Here is a 14,023-nt window from a genome sequence, read left to right on the forward strand (position 1 = left end):
CTTTTCTTTTCTTTACAGGTTATTTTTCACATTAAAATCTCTTTCCTCAAGCTATAGTCTACGGTCTCTTCTGTTTCTTGCTACCTATTCTTCCCCAGAAAACAGCAATATCTATGCTACCTTAAACCCTGTGGTGGACACATCTCAGTTCATATCTGATACCTTCTAGACAGTGGGCTCACATGGTAGCCTCAAAAGTCAAATAAGTATTGCCATGGTATCATCAGCAGTTTCCTAGTACCTCCAGTCCTCATTTAATGAAAACAGAAGAACAGAACATGATTTGCCTTTGGTTTTAAACATTTCTGTAACTCTTTTATAAAGATTTCCAGAGAAGGAACTAGACTTCTCCCCCCTCCCCCGCCCACCTCCATATTGAAATGCTCTTGGAAAACCCCTGTGCACATACACACAATTTTTGCAGTGCTGGGGTAGAACCCAGGGTCTGGTGAGCTACAGCAAGTACTCTAGTACTCTCCCACTGAGCTAAGGCGCCAGCCTATGGACATACTTCCTAATCCTCAGTCTAGGAGCAACACAAGTAGAATAGGCAAGACTGTGACAGGAGGATGATCTGGTGCAACGCCAGCATCTGGCACCATTGGAATTCTGATCCCAGTTTCTTTCTTCACTGTCATTTGTCTAACTTGTCCTCCCAACTTGATGTTTCTTGGGCCAGCTAGACTGGCACTATAGCGTAGCGATGAAGCCCCTTATCCAACCCACCATGCTCAGATGCTACAGGAGGATGAAGTGAGAGACCATTAAAGCATGCTATTGTTTTGTTTAACTCTGAAACAGTGTACTACTATGTGAAAAAGTGGGAATAGGTCTACATTTGTCTTTAATTTAGAGACACTTCAGCTTCGTCATCTGAGTCTTGGGTTAAGTTTTGAGTGGTAAGAGAGTTTCAAGCCCCGTTGAAGCAAGCATTAGTTTTAACACAGTCAATGTAACATATCAGACACACTGGGGCATTTGACCATCCTCACCCTTATGAGAGCCTCCCTGATCCCTCAGAATTTATAGGTAAGTCATGCATTTTCCTGCAGTGGAAACACAAGGGGAGTTCCCCGGCTGGAAACCTTCTGGTCTCCCATTCCCAGGTCTCGCTCGAGCACTTCCTCAGAGCTGCTTTTTGTTCTCCGACCACACTCAAGACTCGTGGAGGCTGTGTAGGAGCTTGAGGAGCCATTTGCTGTCACAGTGCTATCTCCATAGGTCAAGGTGAGGTCACCTTCCGTCAGGATGAAATCAGAGTCATCTTCTCGCAGTGGCTCTTGGTTCTGAAAGGTACAGCCAACAAAAGGGGAACCTGAGATTTTCCAGAGCTGTGGCCAACCTAACCCCAAATTCTTATATCAAAAAACCAAGGACTTGGGAGGCTGCGGAGATGGTGCAAAAGTTAAGAACACTTGCTTCTTTTACAAAGAACCCAGGTTCAATTCATAGCACCCAAATTAGGCAATTTATAGTTGCCTGTGATTCCAATTTAGGGAATCCAAAACCCTTTCTGGCTCTGTGTATATCTGTACATATTTGCTCATATACATACACACCTACTCAGGCACACAAATACATATAGACATAAAAACATCTTTTTTGAAAAAGGATTTTATGAACCCTCTCACTGAACCTGGAGTCCACTTATTAATTAGGCTATTAATTAGGTTACAGATATGCACCATCGAGCCCAGCAATTTATGTGGGTACTGGGGATTCAAACTCAGTTTCTTATGCTTGTGTGGTAGGCACTTACTGACAAGACAACTCTGTCATAATGGTTGTCTTTGTCTAAGGGGGATGAGGAAGAGCACACACTGCATAGCAGCACTGGATTTCAGATGCACCATGACTAGGTAGATGCAATCTTTGTTCTCAAAGGAAGGATGTGACATCTAAGAAACTGCTGCTTTCATCCTGAGTCTTTGGGTACAGTTGCCCTTACATACTCCTTTCTACGAATGTGTGCAACCTTTCCTGACCCCACTGACCTGTTTGAACTTCTTGAGAGCCCTTCTTCCTCAGACCTTGGGACAGCCTTCTGATATCTCATCATTGGTTAAATCAACTGCAGATTATTGACTATTTGGAGACCCATCTTAAAGTCTCAGATTTGTCAACTACTAATCACAGGGCCACAGACAGCCTGAGTTATCCCTAAGATTGTACTTTCCTCACTATATTGCTGCAGCATATGCTCCTTTGCAATGTGCTGAGAAGGAAACAAGCCTTTGGCAGCTATGAGGCTGAACACAAATCTAAGAAGATCTTTTCCTTCAGTTAGGTAATGACTCTATCATCTTGGGATGGTGGGAGAGAGATGAAAGAGGAGGAAGCTCTGTCTTCCTTTCTACTGCTTCACTGTTGACAACTGCTTGCTCTCTCCCTGCCACCCACATTGGGAGCTCAAGTTCAGCCATAAGACATCCACAGCAGGAGCATTCTTTGCTAACTATGATGACTCCATTTCTAGCACTGGAAAATGGTAAGACAGGACCTAAACAAGCCAATATAAACTGCTTGCAAGGAAATCCTTAATTTGGTGTGCTGCCTTGTGGTTTATGGTGTATTTTGATGAACCTTATTTAATGCTCACATCAGCTGATACTAGTAGGCCCATGATACAGATAAGAAAATGGGTTTAGTGGTGTATTGTTCTTCAATAGCCTGTGATAGCTTGAAATACAATCTGATCACTTGGATTCCCAAACACAGCTGCCCATACTCAAAACCTTGCCAAAAGGTTTTTGTGTTACTGTGCCATACGATTAAACATACACACACACCATTTCTAATTGTATTTGATGAGCAAAATTGTTAGATCTGGAGTTTGGGGTGTGGCATTTCTTCCTAAGGAAGAGACTACCATTTGAGTGCACCTTATAGGCTTTACTTACATCATACACCTGGGGACTGGTCAGACATCGAGCCATCAAGCCACACCAGGCTGGGAGAGTGGTGGTTAGTGGGGGACCACTGTGGGTGAGAATTGGCTTCAAGTAACTTTAAAAGGGAAATCAAGGAAAATGGCTACAATTAAAGTAATACACAAAACATATGCCTTTTTAAAACCCAGAGTAATAAATTGTCTGGCATTCTGCCTATAAAAGTCTCCCACTCTCATTCTTTCAGTACAACATAGAAAATCCTTACAACCATAGGAAGAAAAGATGAAACTCTACCTCAGTGCCATCTAAGTGTACATGCATAACTCTCAGGGTAGTGACTTCTAATAGTCAGTTAAAGAAATGTCAAATTAATTCAAGAACAACAGCACACACCTGGAATCCCAGCATTTGGAAGGTTGGAGCAGGAAGATAATGATCTTAAAGTCAATATGGACAACACTATGAACTTCTCTCAAATAATAAAACTCCCACAAAATCCAAACCAAGCAGGCAAGCAAACAAAAAGAACACCAAGCTTGGTGGTGGTGCTGCACACCTTTAATCCTAGCAATTGGTAGGCAGAGGCAGGTGGATCACTGTGAGTTTGAGGCCAGCCTGGTCTACAGAGCTAGTTCCAGGACAGCCAAGGATGTTATGTAGAGAAACCTTCTCTCGAAGGAAAAAACAAACAAAACACAATGGACTCATTAGAGTACATTGCTTACTAATTTGTTTCTTCTAAGCAGAAAACTGAGGTATAATTCTGGTTGTGAACTATTTAACTCTTTTTTATTTTTTTTATCTTTATTAACTTGAGTATTTCTTCTTTACATTTTGATTGTTATTCCCCTTCCCGGTTTCCAGGCCAACATCCTCCTAACCCTCCCCCAAGAAATAGCTCTCTGTTAAAAGTTGGAAACAAGGGCTTAGCTGAAGCTCATTGCAGACAGAACGAGCTGCAGACCCCACAATCTGAAGGTCTCCCAGGAGATCTGCTGCACCCAGGGCAACAGGTAAATGACCCACCCAAACAACCCAAGCAGCATGGACCCCAGATGTAGGACTCCCCTCTGCTCAAACTCCACCTCCCTTCAGGCCCACACCTTCCACCAGGGTAGATCATCATCTTGTCTGCCCTTTTGAAGACCCCACAGTCTGAAAGCCTCCCAGGAGATCTGCTGCACCCAAGGCCACAAGTCTCCCAGGAGACCTACAGCAACACAGGAGGCAGAATCCAGAATGAGACATCCAGGCCAGTTAACACCAAAGTTAACCAAATGTCAAGAGGCAAGTGCAAGACCACAAACAACAAAAGCTAATATACTTTGGTACCATCAGGACTCAGTTCTCCCACCACAGCAAGCCCTGGGTACCCCCCAACACACTAGAAAATCAAGAAGCTGACCTAAATTCCTATCTCATGAAGATAATAGAGTCTTTTAAAAGGGGGATATAAGTAACTCACTGAAATAAATACAGGACAACACAGGTAAAAAGGTAGAAGCCGTTAAAGAGAAAGCAACTAAATCCCTTAAAGAAATACAGGAAAACACAATCAAAACAGGTAAAGGAATTGAACAAAGCGGTCCAAGATGTAAAAGTGGAAGAAGAAACAATAAAGAAAATTCAAATGGAAGCAATCCTGTAAATGGAAAACATAGGGAAAAACTCAGAAATTATAGATAAAAGCATCACCAACAGAATACAAGAGATAGAAGAGAGAATCTCTGGTGTAGAAGATTTCATAGAAATCATCGACACAACTGTCAAAGTTAATGTAAAACGAAAAAAAAAACCTCCTAAGAGAGGACATCCAGGAAATCCAGGACACAATGAAAAGACCAAACCTAGGAATAATAGGAATAGGGGGAAACAAAGATTCTCAGCTCAAAGTACCAGAAAACATCTTCAACAAAATCATAGAAGAAAACTTTCCCAACCTAAAGAAAGAGAAGGCCACAAATGTACAAGGAGCCTACAGAATTCCAAATAGATTGGACCAGAAAAGAGAATCCTCTCATCAGATAATAATCAAAACACTAAATGCACAGAACAAAGAAAGAATATTAAAAGCTGTAATGGGAAAAGGACAAGTAACACATAAAGGCAGACCTATCAGACTTACACCAGACTTCTCAATAGAGACCCTAAAAGCCAGAAGAGCCTGGACAGAGGTCATGCAGACCCTAAGAGAACACAAATGCCAGCCCAGGCTACTATACCCAGCAAAACTCAATCATCATAGATGGAGAAACCAAAATATTCCATGACAAAATCAAATTTAAATAATATTTCTCTACCAATCCAGCCTACAGAGAATTCTAGAAGGAAAACACTAACACAAGAAGGGTATCTATACTAAAGAAAAAACTAGAAATTAATCATCTCATAACAAAACCAAAAGAAGTGAATCACAGACACACAATGCCACCTACAACAACAAATATTAAAGGAACTAACAATCATCTGTCCTTAATATCTCACAATATAAGTGGACTCGATTCCTCAATAAAAAGACATAAACGAAACAGACTGGATAAGCAAGCAGGAGCCAGCATTTTGCTGCATACAGGAAACACTCATCAGTGACAAAGACAGACACCACCTCAGTGTAAAAGACTGAAAAAAAGTCTTCCAAGCAAGTGGTCCCAAGAAATAAGCTGGAGTAGACATTCTAATATTGAATAAGATAGACTTTCAACCAAAAGTTATCAAGCAAGATGGGAAGGACACTTCATATTCATCAGATGAAAAATTCACCAAGAAAAAGTCTCAATTCTGAATATCTATGCCTCAAATACAAGGGCACCCACATTCAGAAAAGAAACTTTATTAAAGCTCAAAGTACACAATGAACCTCACACAATAGTAGTGGGAGACTTCAACATCCCACTCTCACCAATAGACAGGTCATTGAGACAGAAACTAAACCAAGACACAGTGAAACTAAGAGGTTATGGAACCAAATTGATTTTACAGATATCTATAGAACATTTCGCCCTAAAACAAAAGACTCACTAATAAGTGAATATTAGCCAAAAAAGTATAGAATACCTAGGATACAATCCACAGAACTCAAGAAGGTTAACAAGTAGAAAGGCCCAAGTGAGGATACTTCAGTCTCACCTGGGAGGGAGAAGAAAATAATGAGAGGCAGAGGGAAAGAGGGACCTGGGTGAGAGAGAGGAGGGGGAGAGGAAAAGGGTATGTGACCAGGTATTCGGGAGGGGACGCCTTGAGGGCCAGCAAAATGAATGGAAATAAGCAATGTGGGGGGATGGGAGGTGGAGTGACACTCTTGAAAGTACCAGAGACCTGGGAAGTGAGAGGCTCTCAGGACTAAAAGGGAGGGACCTTAGATGAAATGTGCAACAGTGGGGAGATGGACTCTATGAGTAGAAAGACAGCGCATTAAGTGGAGGGATGGGGTTACCACCCCATAGTCAAAAATTCTGATCTGAAGGGATAGGGGGACTCCAGAGGGGAAATCAGGAAAAGGGATAACATTTGAAATGTCAGTAAAGAAAATATCCAATCAAAATTCTGACCTGTAGGTTGATGTCTTTATGTAGGAAAGCAGGTACAGGATAGAACAAGGTCTGTCATTGAATGAGAAGGAAGGATGGGCGAGAATAAAGTTTTAGAAAGAGGAGAAGGAGCTGAGAGAACATGGTGGCAGATGTTAAGATTCTCTGCACATAGATACAAGTTGTTATGAATATTTTTCAGGGATGGGTGTGTAAAGGATTTTGTGCTGTCTAGATGGGCAAATTATATCTTATCAATTGGATCAGAGGTTATTGTGTGGTGTGTTCTTTCATGTGGCAACTTAATTGAGTTCAAGAGAAGGTGCAGTGAAGGGATGCACCAAGCCCACCACAGAATTGGGATGTGGATGTCTGGCGTGGTAACAACTGGCTAAGGGAACTGTGAGTGAAAGCAGCATGGCAAGGTGCCACACTTGGAACAACTCATAAACTTCCCAGGTTAGAGAGTATGTTGGGGGCAGTGTCGAGCCGCTGAGATAAAGATACCCTGCAGTGCCATGCAGCCCTATAGGTACAGGCTCTAGAGAGGGTCAGAAGGAAACCAAGTACCATATTGGCCCCATGAGTGCCAGCACTAGAGAGAGTGAAAGATACCCTGCAGTGCCATGCAGTCCCATGGGTGTGGGCGGGTGTGGGCGGGTGTGGGCGCTAGAGCTGGACAAAAGGGTGACATGTGGCCCTACAGGTGCCTGGACTAGTGCAGGATAAAAGGTTATCAGTTTTGCTGTTGTTGTTGTTGTTGTTGTTGTTGTTGTTGTTGTTGTTGTTGTTTAAGATTTACCACAACACTGACCCAGAATTGTTCCTTTCTAAAAAGAACTGTGGGGACAAAAATGGAGACGAGCCTGAGGGAAAGGTGGTCCAATGATCACCCCAACTTGGGATCCATCTCAAGGGGAGGCCCCAAAGCCTGACACAATTACTGAAGCTATGGGGCACTCACAAAAAGGGGTCTATCATGACTGCTCTCTGAAAGACCCAACAAGCAGCTGAAAGAGTCAGATGCAGATATTTGCTCCCAACCAATGAACGGAAGCTGCTGACCCCTCTGGTTGAATTAGGGAGCAGCTGGAGGAAGCTAAGGAGGAGGGCCACCCTGTAGGAGGACCAGCAGTCTCAATTAACCTGGACCCCTGAGATCTCTTAGACACTGGGCCACCAACCAGGCAGCATACACCAGCTGAGATGAGGCCTCCTAACACATATACAGCAGAGGACTCCTGGGTTTGGGTTCAGTCAGAGAAGATGCACCTACCCTCAAAAGACTGAAGGCCCAGGGAATTGGAAGACCTGGTTGTGGGGAAAACATCCTCTTGGAGACAGGGGGGAGGAAGAATGGGATGAGGAAACTGTGGGAGGGATCTGGAGGAAGGGGGAAATGGCTGACTGTAAAAAAGTAAAAAGTAATAAAATTTAAAACAACGATGCTTGGGTGTGAGGGCCCCTGTTAGGCAATTATTTTTCTCCTGTCTTTATCTTAGAAGGTAGCAAGAGCTTTAATCTCTATCATGTCAAGGATCAAGCCAGAATTGCTGCACTGTTTCCAGCCTTGGGCACATCAAAGATAAGCCCTTTTGACTGAAATTGAGACAGTTTAGAACAATTTCCTTTAAAAATATGTATTTGGGTACATATACATTTTCTTAAATTGTATTCATATTTTGTTATCATACAAGTGATGTGTTTCTTTTACTAAGATTTATTTATTTTATATATGTGAGTACACTGTCGCTGTCTTCAGACACATCAGAAGATGGATCAGATCCCATTACAGATTGTGAGCCACCATGTGGTTGCTGGGAATTGAACTCAGGACCTCTGGGAAAACAGTCAGTGCTCTTAACCACCGAGCTATCTCTCCAGCCCCATAGTGATGTGTTTCATTATGGCATTTTCGTGCATGTGTGTCATTTTCCTTTGTTCTTATTTGTCCCTTTCCCCCATGCTTCCTATCCTACTCTTGCTGGTTCCCTACATCCCCAAATAGTCCCTGCTTCTGCTTTCATGTCACCTATATTTTATTATTTTTCTCTCTGTTTAAAAATATCTCATTTCCTTTGAAAAGCTAGTTTAATTCAAACTCCACTATATGAAACTTGCAAATACAAAACATCAACACACCAAAATAAACCAGACCCAAAATCTATGCATTAGAATGAACTTCTGTACAGTTAGAATGGCCATTCTGAAGCTGTGGAGCTTCACAATGGATTTCACACTTTCCCTAGAAAATATATGTTTATGCATTTACCTGCTATCAAAATGCAAACTAATCCATGAAAGTTAGAGCCAGAGCCCAAGGAGGCTGGATGACATGGGCCCTCTGTAGCTGACACTCTTCTCTCAACATGTCTCTGAATTTTTATTTTTGCTAATTCTTGAGGTATTTGTTTCAACTTTATTTTCCAAATCAATGATTTATTCTTTGCTATGCACAACTATTCATCACACTTAGATGGGGGCATTATTTTCTGAAAAGCTTGAGACAGCATCCTATTTATTCTCTTGCCATAGGCATGCAACACACAGTTTATTTTTAATTTCCAAGATTTTTTCTTTTCTTCTTCATCAGTTTTCTAATAACTTGCCCTTATTTCATGACTGAAAAAAATCTCTCATTTATTTCTAAAAATTTTATGTTTTGGGTTTTTCTTATTTTTTTTCTAAGACAAGGTCTCACATCCAGATGATAACAAGCTGGCCTGTAGCTCATTATTTAGGCTATGCTGGCCTGTAACTCATAGCAATCCGTCTGCCTCACCCACCCAAGTGCTAAAATTAAGGGTTTACATCATCATCATCATCACCACCACCACCATCATCATCATCACCATCATCATCAACATGCCTAGCTAGAAGCTTTTCAGAGTAAACATCTGCAATTGTTTAATTATTTCAGTATCCCTACTCCCTCCTGTATTTATTCAGTCTCTTAGTTCATCAGGCATAATGGAGACTCCTATTATGTTATTAAAAAACAAGAACAGGATGGTTACTCTGGGCACAAAAATCTTTGGTATCTGTTTCTCTACTAACACCCCTCTCTGTCAACGGTTTCTACTTTCTCCAGATGTCTAAGACTGAGCAAAGACTCATTGCTACTAGTTAATCTGTTGACAAAAAGAAACTGAGACAGCTGTTCCCAACAATCTTGAGTAATCAGCTAAGCGAAATGGCTAAGACTCATTTTTATCTTTGACTGTGTTTTGTCTGCTGTAATTTTTCTACCTTTCTTTGGCTTTCCAAGTAAGCAAAAATAACTCTTGTTATTTCTGTGAGGCCTTGGCAAAGAAAGAAGAGTATGTAGACACTGAGCCTTTCACTTTAAACTGGAAGTTTGTCTGCTCCATTTTAAGACCTGTGGAGAAGGAGGCTCTGTAGAACTGTGGAAATAATTCATGTTCAAGTCAACTCTCTTATTTTTTGAGATGTGGTCTCATGAGTTGGTCTCTGTGACTGTTTGAATGAGAGTGGCCCCATAGGCTCAAATATTTGAATGTTTTGTCCCCAGGTTGCAGGAATGTTTGAGAAGGATTAGGAGATATGGCCTTGTTGAAGGAGTTATGTCACTGGTGATGGGCTTTATAATTTCAAAATCCCAAGCTATTCCCAGTTAGCTTTCTCTCTCTCTTTGCTTCATGATTGTGGATCAGATGTAAGCTCTCAGCTACTGCTTGATCATCATGCCTGTCTGCCTGCCTGCTGCCATGCTCCCACCATAATGGTCATGGGTTCTAACTAACTCTCTCAAACTCCTAATAAACTCTTCCTAGATCATGGTATCTTATCACAGCAATAAAAAAGTAACTAAGACACACTCCAACGCACAATATACCCCAGAAAATTGCTATGGAGACTAGACTTGTCCTGAATTCAAGTTCCTTCTGCTTAAGTGCTATGGTTACAGGTTGGCACTACCCTATCATGCCTGCCCAAATTTTCTTCTCATAATATCAAAAGTAAATTTTCTGGATTTGTGATAATGAGGAAGTATGATGAATCATGGGTAACTTCCCCATCTAAGCATCTAAGCAAGATTATGCCTGCTTTAGTTTCTGTTCCTTGAATTAAGAAGTAGAAACCCCCCTTCTGGTTGCTGCCCTCACGGAGAGCTGAAACCCGGATCTGAGAAGTGACTCAAGGCCTGAGACCAGAAGAAAGACCAACTTTTCTGCTCCAAGTGACCTGCCTGGTGGACTCAGGACTCACAAAGGCAAAATTCCTCTGGGACCTGGCACTTCCGGTTTCTAGCTGGTGCCCGAACCTCCCTGATCCCAGACCATAGCTCCCTGCTCCGAAACCCCTTGGGAGAGAGAGGTCACCACCCAGACAAGTGGGCACTCCTGAGACTGCAGGGCAGGAGAGACCACTAGTACTGCCCACCCCTGCCCACATCCCTGGCCCAACAGGAAACCTTATAGGGCCTCTGGGAACAGGAACATAGGGGCACTCATCACTGCCGTCCAGACACCGCCTGGATCTGAAGAGACCCAGTCAAACAGCTCCCTGCACCCAAATCCCATGGGAGGGAGAACTACACCTTCAGAGGGGCAGACACACCTGGGAAGCCAGAGGAGAATACTTTCTGCCCACATTTCTGATGCTAGAGGAAAATGCCTAGCGCCATCTGGGCCCCCTGTGTACAGGGTCCTGAGCAAAGGCAGGGCAGGCCCTATTCATAGTGGCCCTCAGAGAGAGCTGAAACCCTGATCTGAGAAGTGACTCCAGGCCCGAGACCAGAGGCAAGACCAACATTTCTACTCCAAGTGACCTTCCTGGTGGACTCAGTACACACGCCCACAGGAACACCTGAAGACCAGTACACAGGAACAACTACACGCCTGAAAGCAGAACACAGTTCCCATAACTGGCTGAAAGAGAAGAGGAAAACAGGTGTACAGAACTCCTGACACACAGGCCTATAGGACAGTCTACACACTGTCAGAAATAGCAGAATAAGGTAACACCAGAGACAACGTGATGGTGAGAGGCAAGCACAGGAAACCAAGCAACAGAAACCAAGACTACATGGCATCATCGGAGCCCAATTCTCCCACCAAAGCAAACACTGAATATTCAAACACACCAGAAAAGCAAGATCTAGATTTAAAATCACATTTGATCATGATGATGGGGGACTTCTAGAAAGATAAGAATTCCCTTAGAGAAATGCAGGAAAACATAAAAAACAAGGAGAAGCCTATAGAAAGGAAATGCAAAAATCCCTGAAAGACTTAGAGGAAAACACAATCAAACAGGTGAAGCAATTGAAAATGGAAATAGAAGCAATAAAGAAAACACAAAGGGAAAGAACCCTGGACATAGAAAACCAAAGGAAGAGACAATGAGCCATAGATACAAGCATCACTAACAGAATGCAAGAGATAGAAGAGAGAATCTGAGGAGCAGAAGATTCCATAGAAATCATCGATACAACTGTCAAAGATAATGGAAAATGGAAAAAGATACTGGACGAAAACATACAGGAAATCCAGGACACAATGAGAAGATCAAACCTAAAGACAATAAGTATAGAAGAGAGTGAAGACTCCCCACTCAAAGGACCAGTAAATATCTTCAACAAAATCATAGAAGAAAACTTCCCTAACCTAAAGAAAGAGATGCCCATAAACATACAAGAAGCCTACAAAACTCCACATAGACTGGACCAGAAAAGAAACTCCTACTGTCACATAAGAGTCAAAAGACCAAATGTACAAAACAAAGAAAGAATATTAAAAGGAGAAAGGGGAAAAGGTCAAGTAACATATAAAGGCAAACCTATCAGAATTACACCAGAATTCTCACCAGAGACTATACCTTCTTCTCACCACCTCATGGTACTTTCTCCAAAACTGACCGTATAATCAGTCATAAAACAGGCCTCAACAGATGCAGAAAGATAGAAATAATCCCATGTGTCCTATCAGACCACCACGGGCTAAAGCTGGTCTTCAATAACAGTAAGGAAAGAATGCCCACATATACATGGAAGTTGAGTAATGCTCTACTCAATGATAACCTGGTCAAGGAAGAAATAAAGAAAGAAATTAAAGATTCCTTGGAATTTAATGAAAATGAAGGTACAACATACCCAAACTTATGAGACACAATGAAAGCTGTGCTAAGAGGAAAACTCATAGCTCTGAGTGCCTGCAAAAAGAAACAGGTGAGAGCATATATCAGCAGCTTGACAGCACACCTAAAAGCTCTAGAACAAAAAGAAGCAAACACACCCAGGAGGAGTAGAAGGCAGGAAATAATCAAACTCAGAGCTGAAATCAACCAAGTAGAAACAAAAAGGACCATAGAAAGAATCAACAGAACCAAAAGTTGGTTCTTTGAGAAAATCAAAAAGATAGATAAACCCTTAGCCAGTCTAACCAGAGGACACAGAGAGTATGTCCAAGTTAACAAAATCAGAAATGAAAAGGAGACATAACAACAGAGCCAGAGGAAATTCAAAAAATCATCAGATCCTACTACAAAAGCCTATATTCAACCAAGCTTGAAAATCTGGACGAAATGGACAATTTCCTAGACAGATACCAGGTACCCAAGTTAAATCAGGAACAGATAAACCATTTAAACAACACCATAACTCCTAAAGAAATAAAAGCAGTCATTAAAAGTCTCCCATCCAAAAAGAGCCCAGGTCCAGACGGGTTTAGTGCAGAATTCTATCAGACCTTCATAGAAGACCTCATGCCAATACTATCCAAACTATTTCACAAAATTGGAACAGATGGAGCACTACCGAATTCCTTCTATGAAGCCACAATTACTCTTATACCTAAACCACACAAAGACCCAAAAAAGAAAGAGTACTTCAGACCAATTTCCCTTATGAATATCGACACAAAGATACTCAATAAAATTCTTGCAAACCGAATCCAAGAGCACATCAAAACAATCATCTATCATGATCAAGTAGGCTTCATCCCAGGTATACAGGGATGGTTTAATATACAGAAAACCATCATTGTAATCCACTATATAAACAAACTGAAAGATAAAAAACACATGATCATTTCATTAGATGCCGACAAAGCATTTGACAAAGTTCAACACCCTTCATGATAAAAGTCCTGGAAAGAATAGGAATTCAAGGCCCATACCTAAACATAGTAAAAGCCATATACAGCAAACCAGTAGCTAATATTAAACTAAATGGAGAGAAACTTGAAGCAATCCCACTAAAATCAGGTATTAGACAAGGCTGCCCACTCACTCCCTCCTTATTCAATATAGTACTTGAAGTCATAGCCAGAGCAATCAGACAACCAAAGGAGGTGAAAGGGATACAGATTGAAAAGTAAGATGTCAAAATATCACTATTTGCAGATGATATGATAGTATATTTAAGTGATCCCAAAAGTTCCACCAGAGAACTACTAAACCTGATAAACACCTTCAGCAAAGTGGCTGGGTATAAAATTAACTCAAATAAATCAGTAGCCTTCCTCTACACAAAAGAGAAACAAGCCGAGAAAGAAATTAGGGAAACGACACCCTTCATAATAGACCCAAATGATATAAAATGCTTTGGTGTGACTTTAACCAAGCAAGTGAAAGGTCTGTATG

General features: G+C 41.6%; 1 protein-coding gene across 1 annotated transcript in view; it reads right to left on the reverse strand.

Moving 5' to 3' along the window:
- Positions 1-230: 230 nt before the first annotated feature.
- Positions 231-14,023, reverse strand: part of Slc9a7 (solute carrier family 9 member A7) — a 631,669-nt gene continuing 617,876 nt past the window's right edge. The window contains 2 exon segments of the mRNA XM_032889988.1: positions 231-1,286; positions 2,901-3,006. Coding sequence (XP_032745879.1) covers positions 1,035-1,286; positions 2,901-3,006 — 358 coding nt within the window. The 3' untranslated portion in view covers positions 231-1,034.

Source organism: Rattus rattus, chromosome X (assembly GCF_011064425.1).
Source record: "Rattus rattus isolate New Zealand chromosome X, Rrattus_CSIRO_v1, whole genome shotgun sequence".
Taxonomy (NCBI): Eukaryota; Metazoa; Chordata; class Mammalia; order Rodentia; family Muridae; genus Rattus; species Rattus rattus.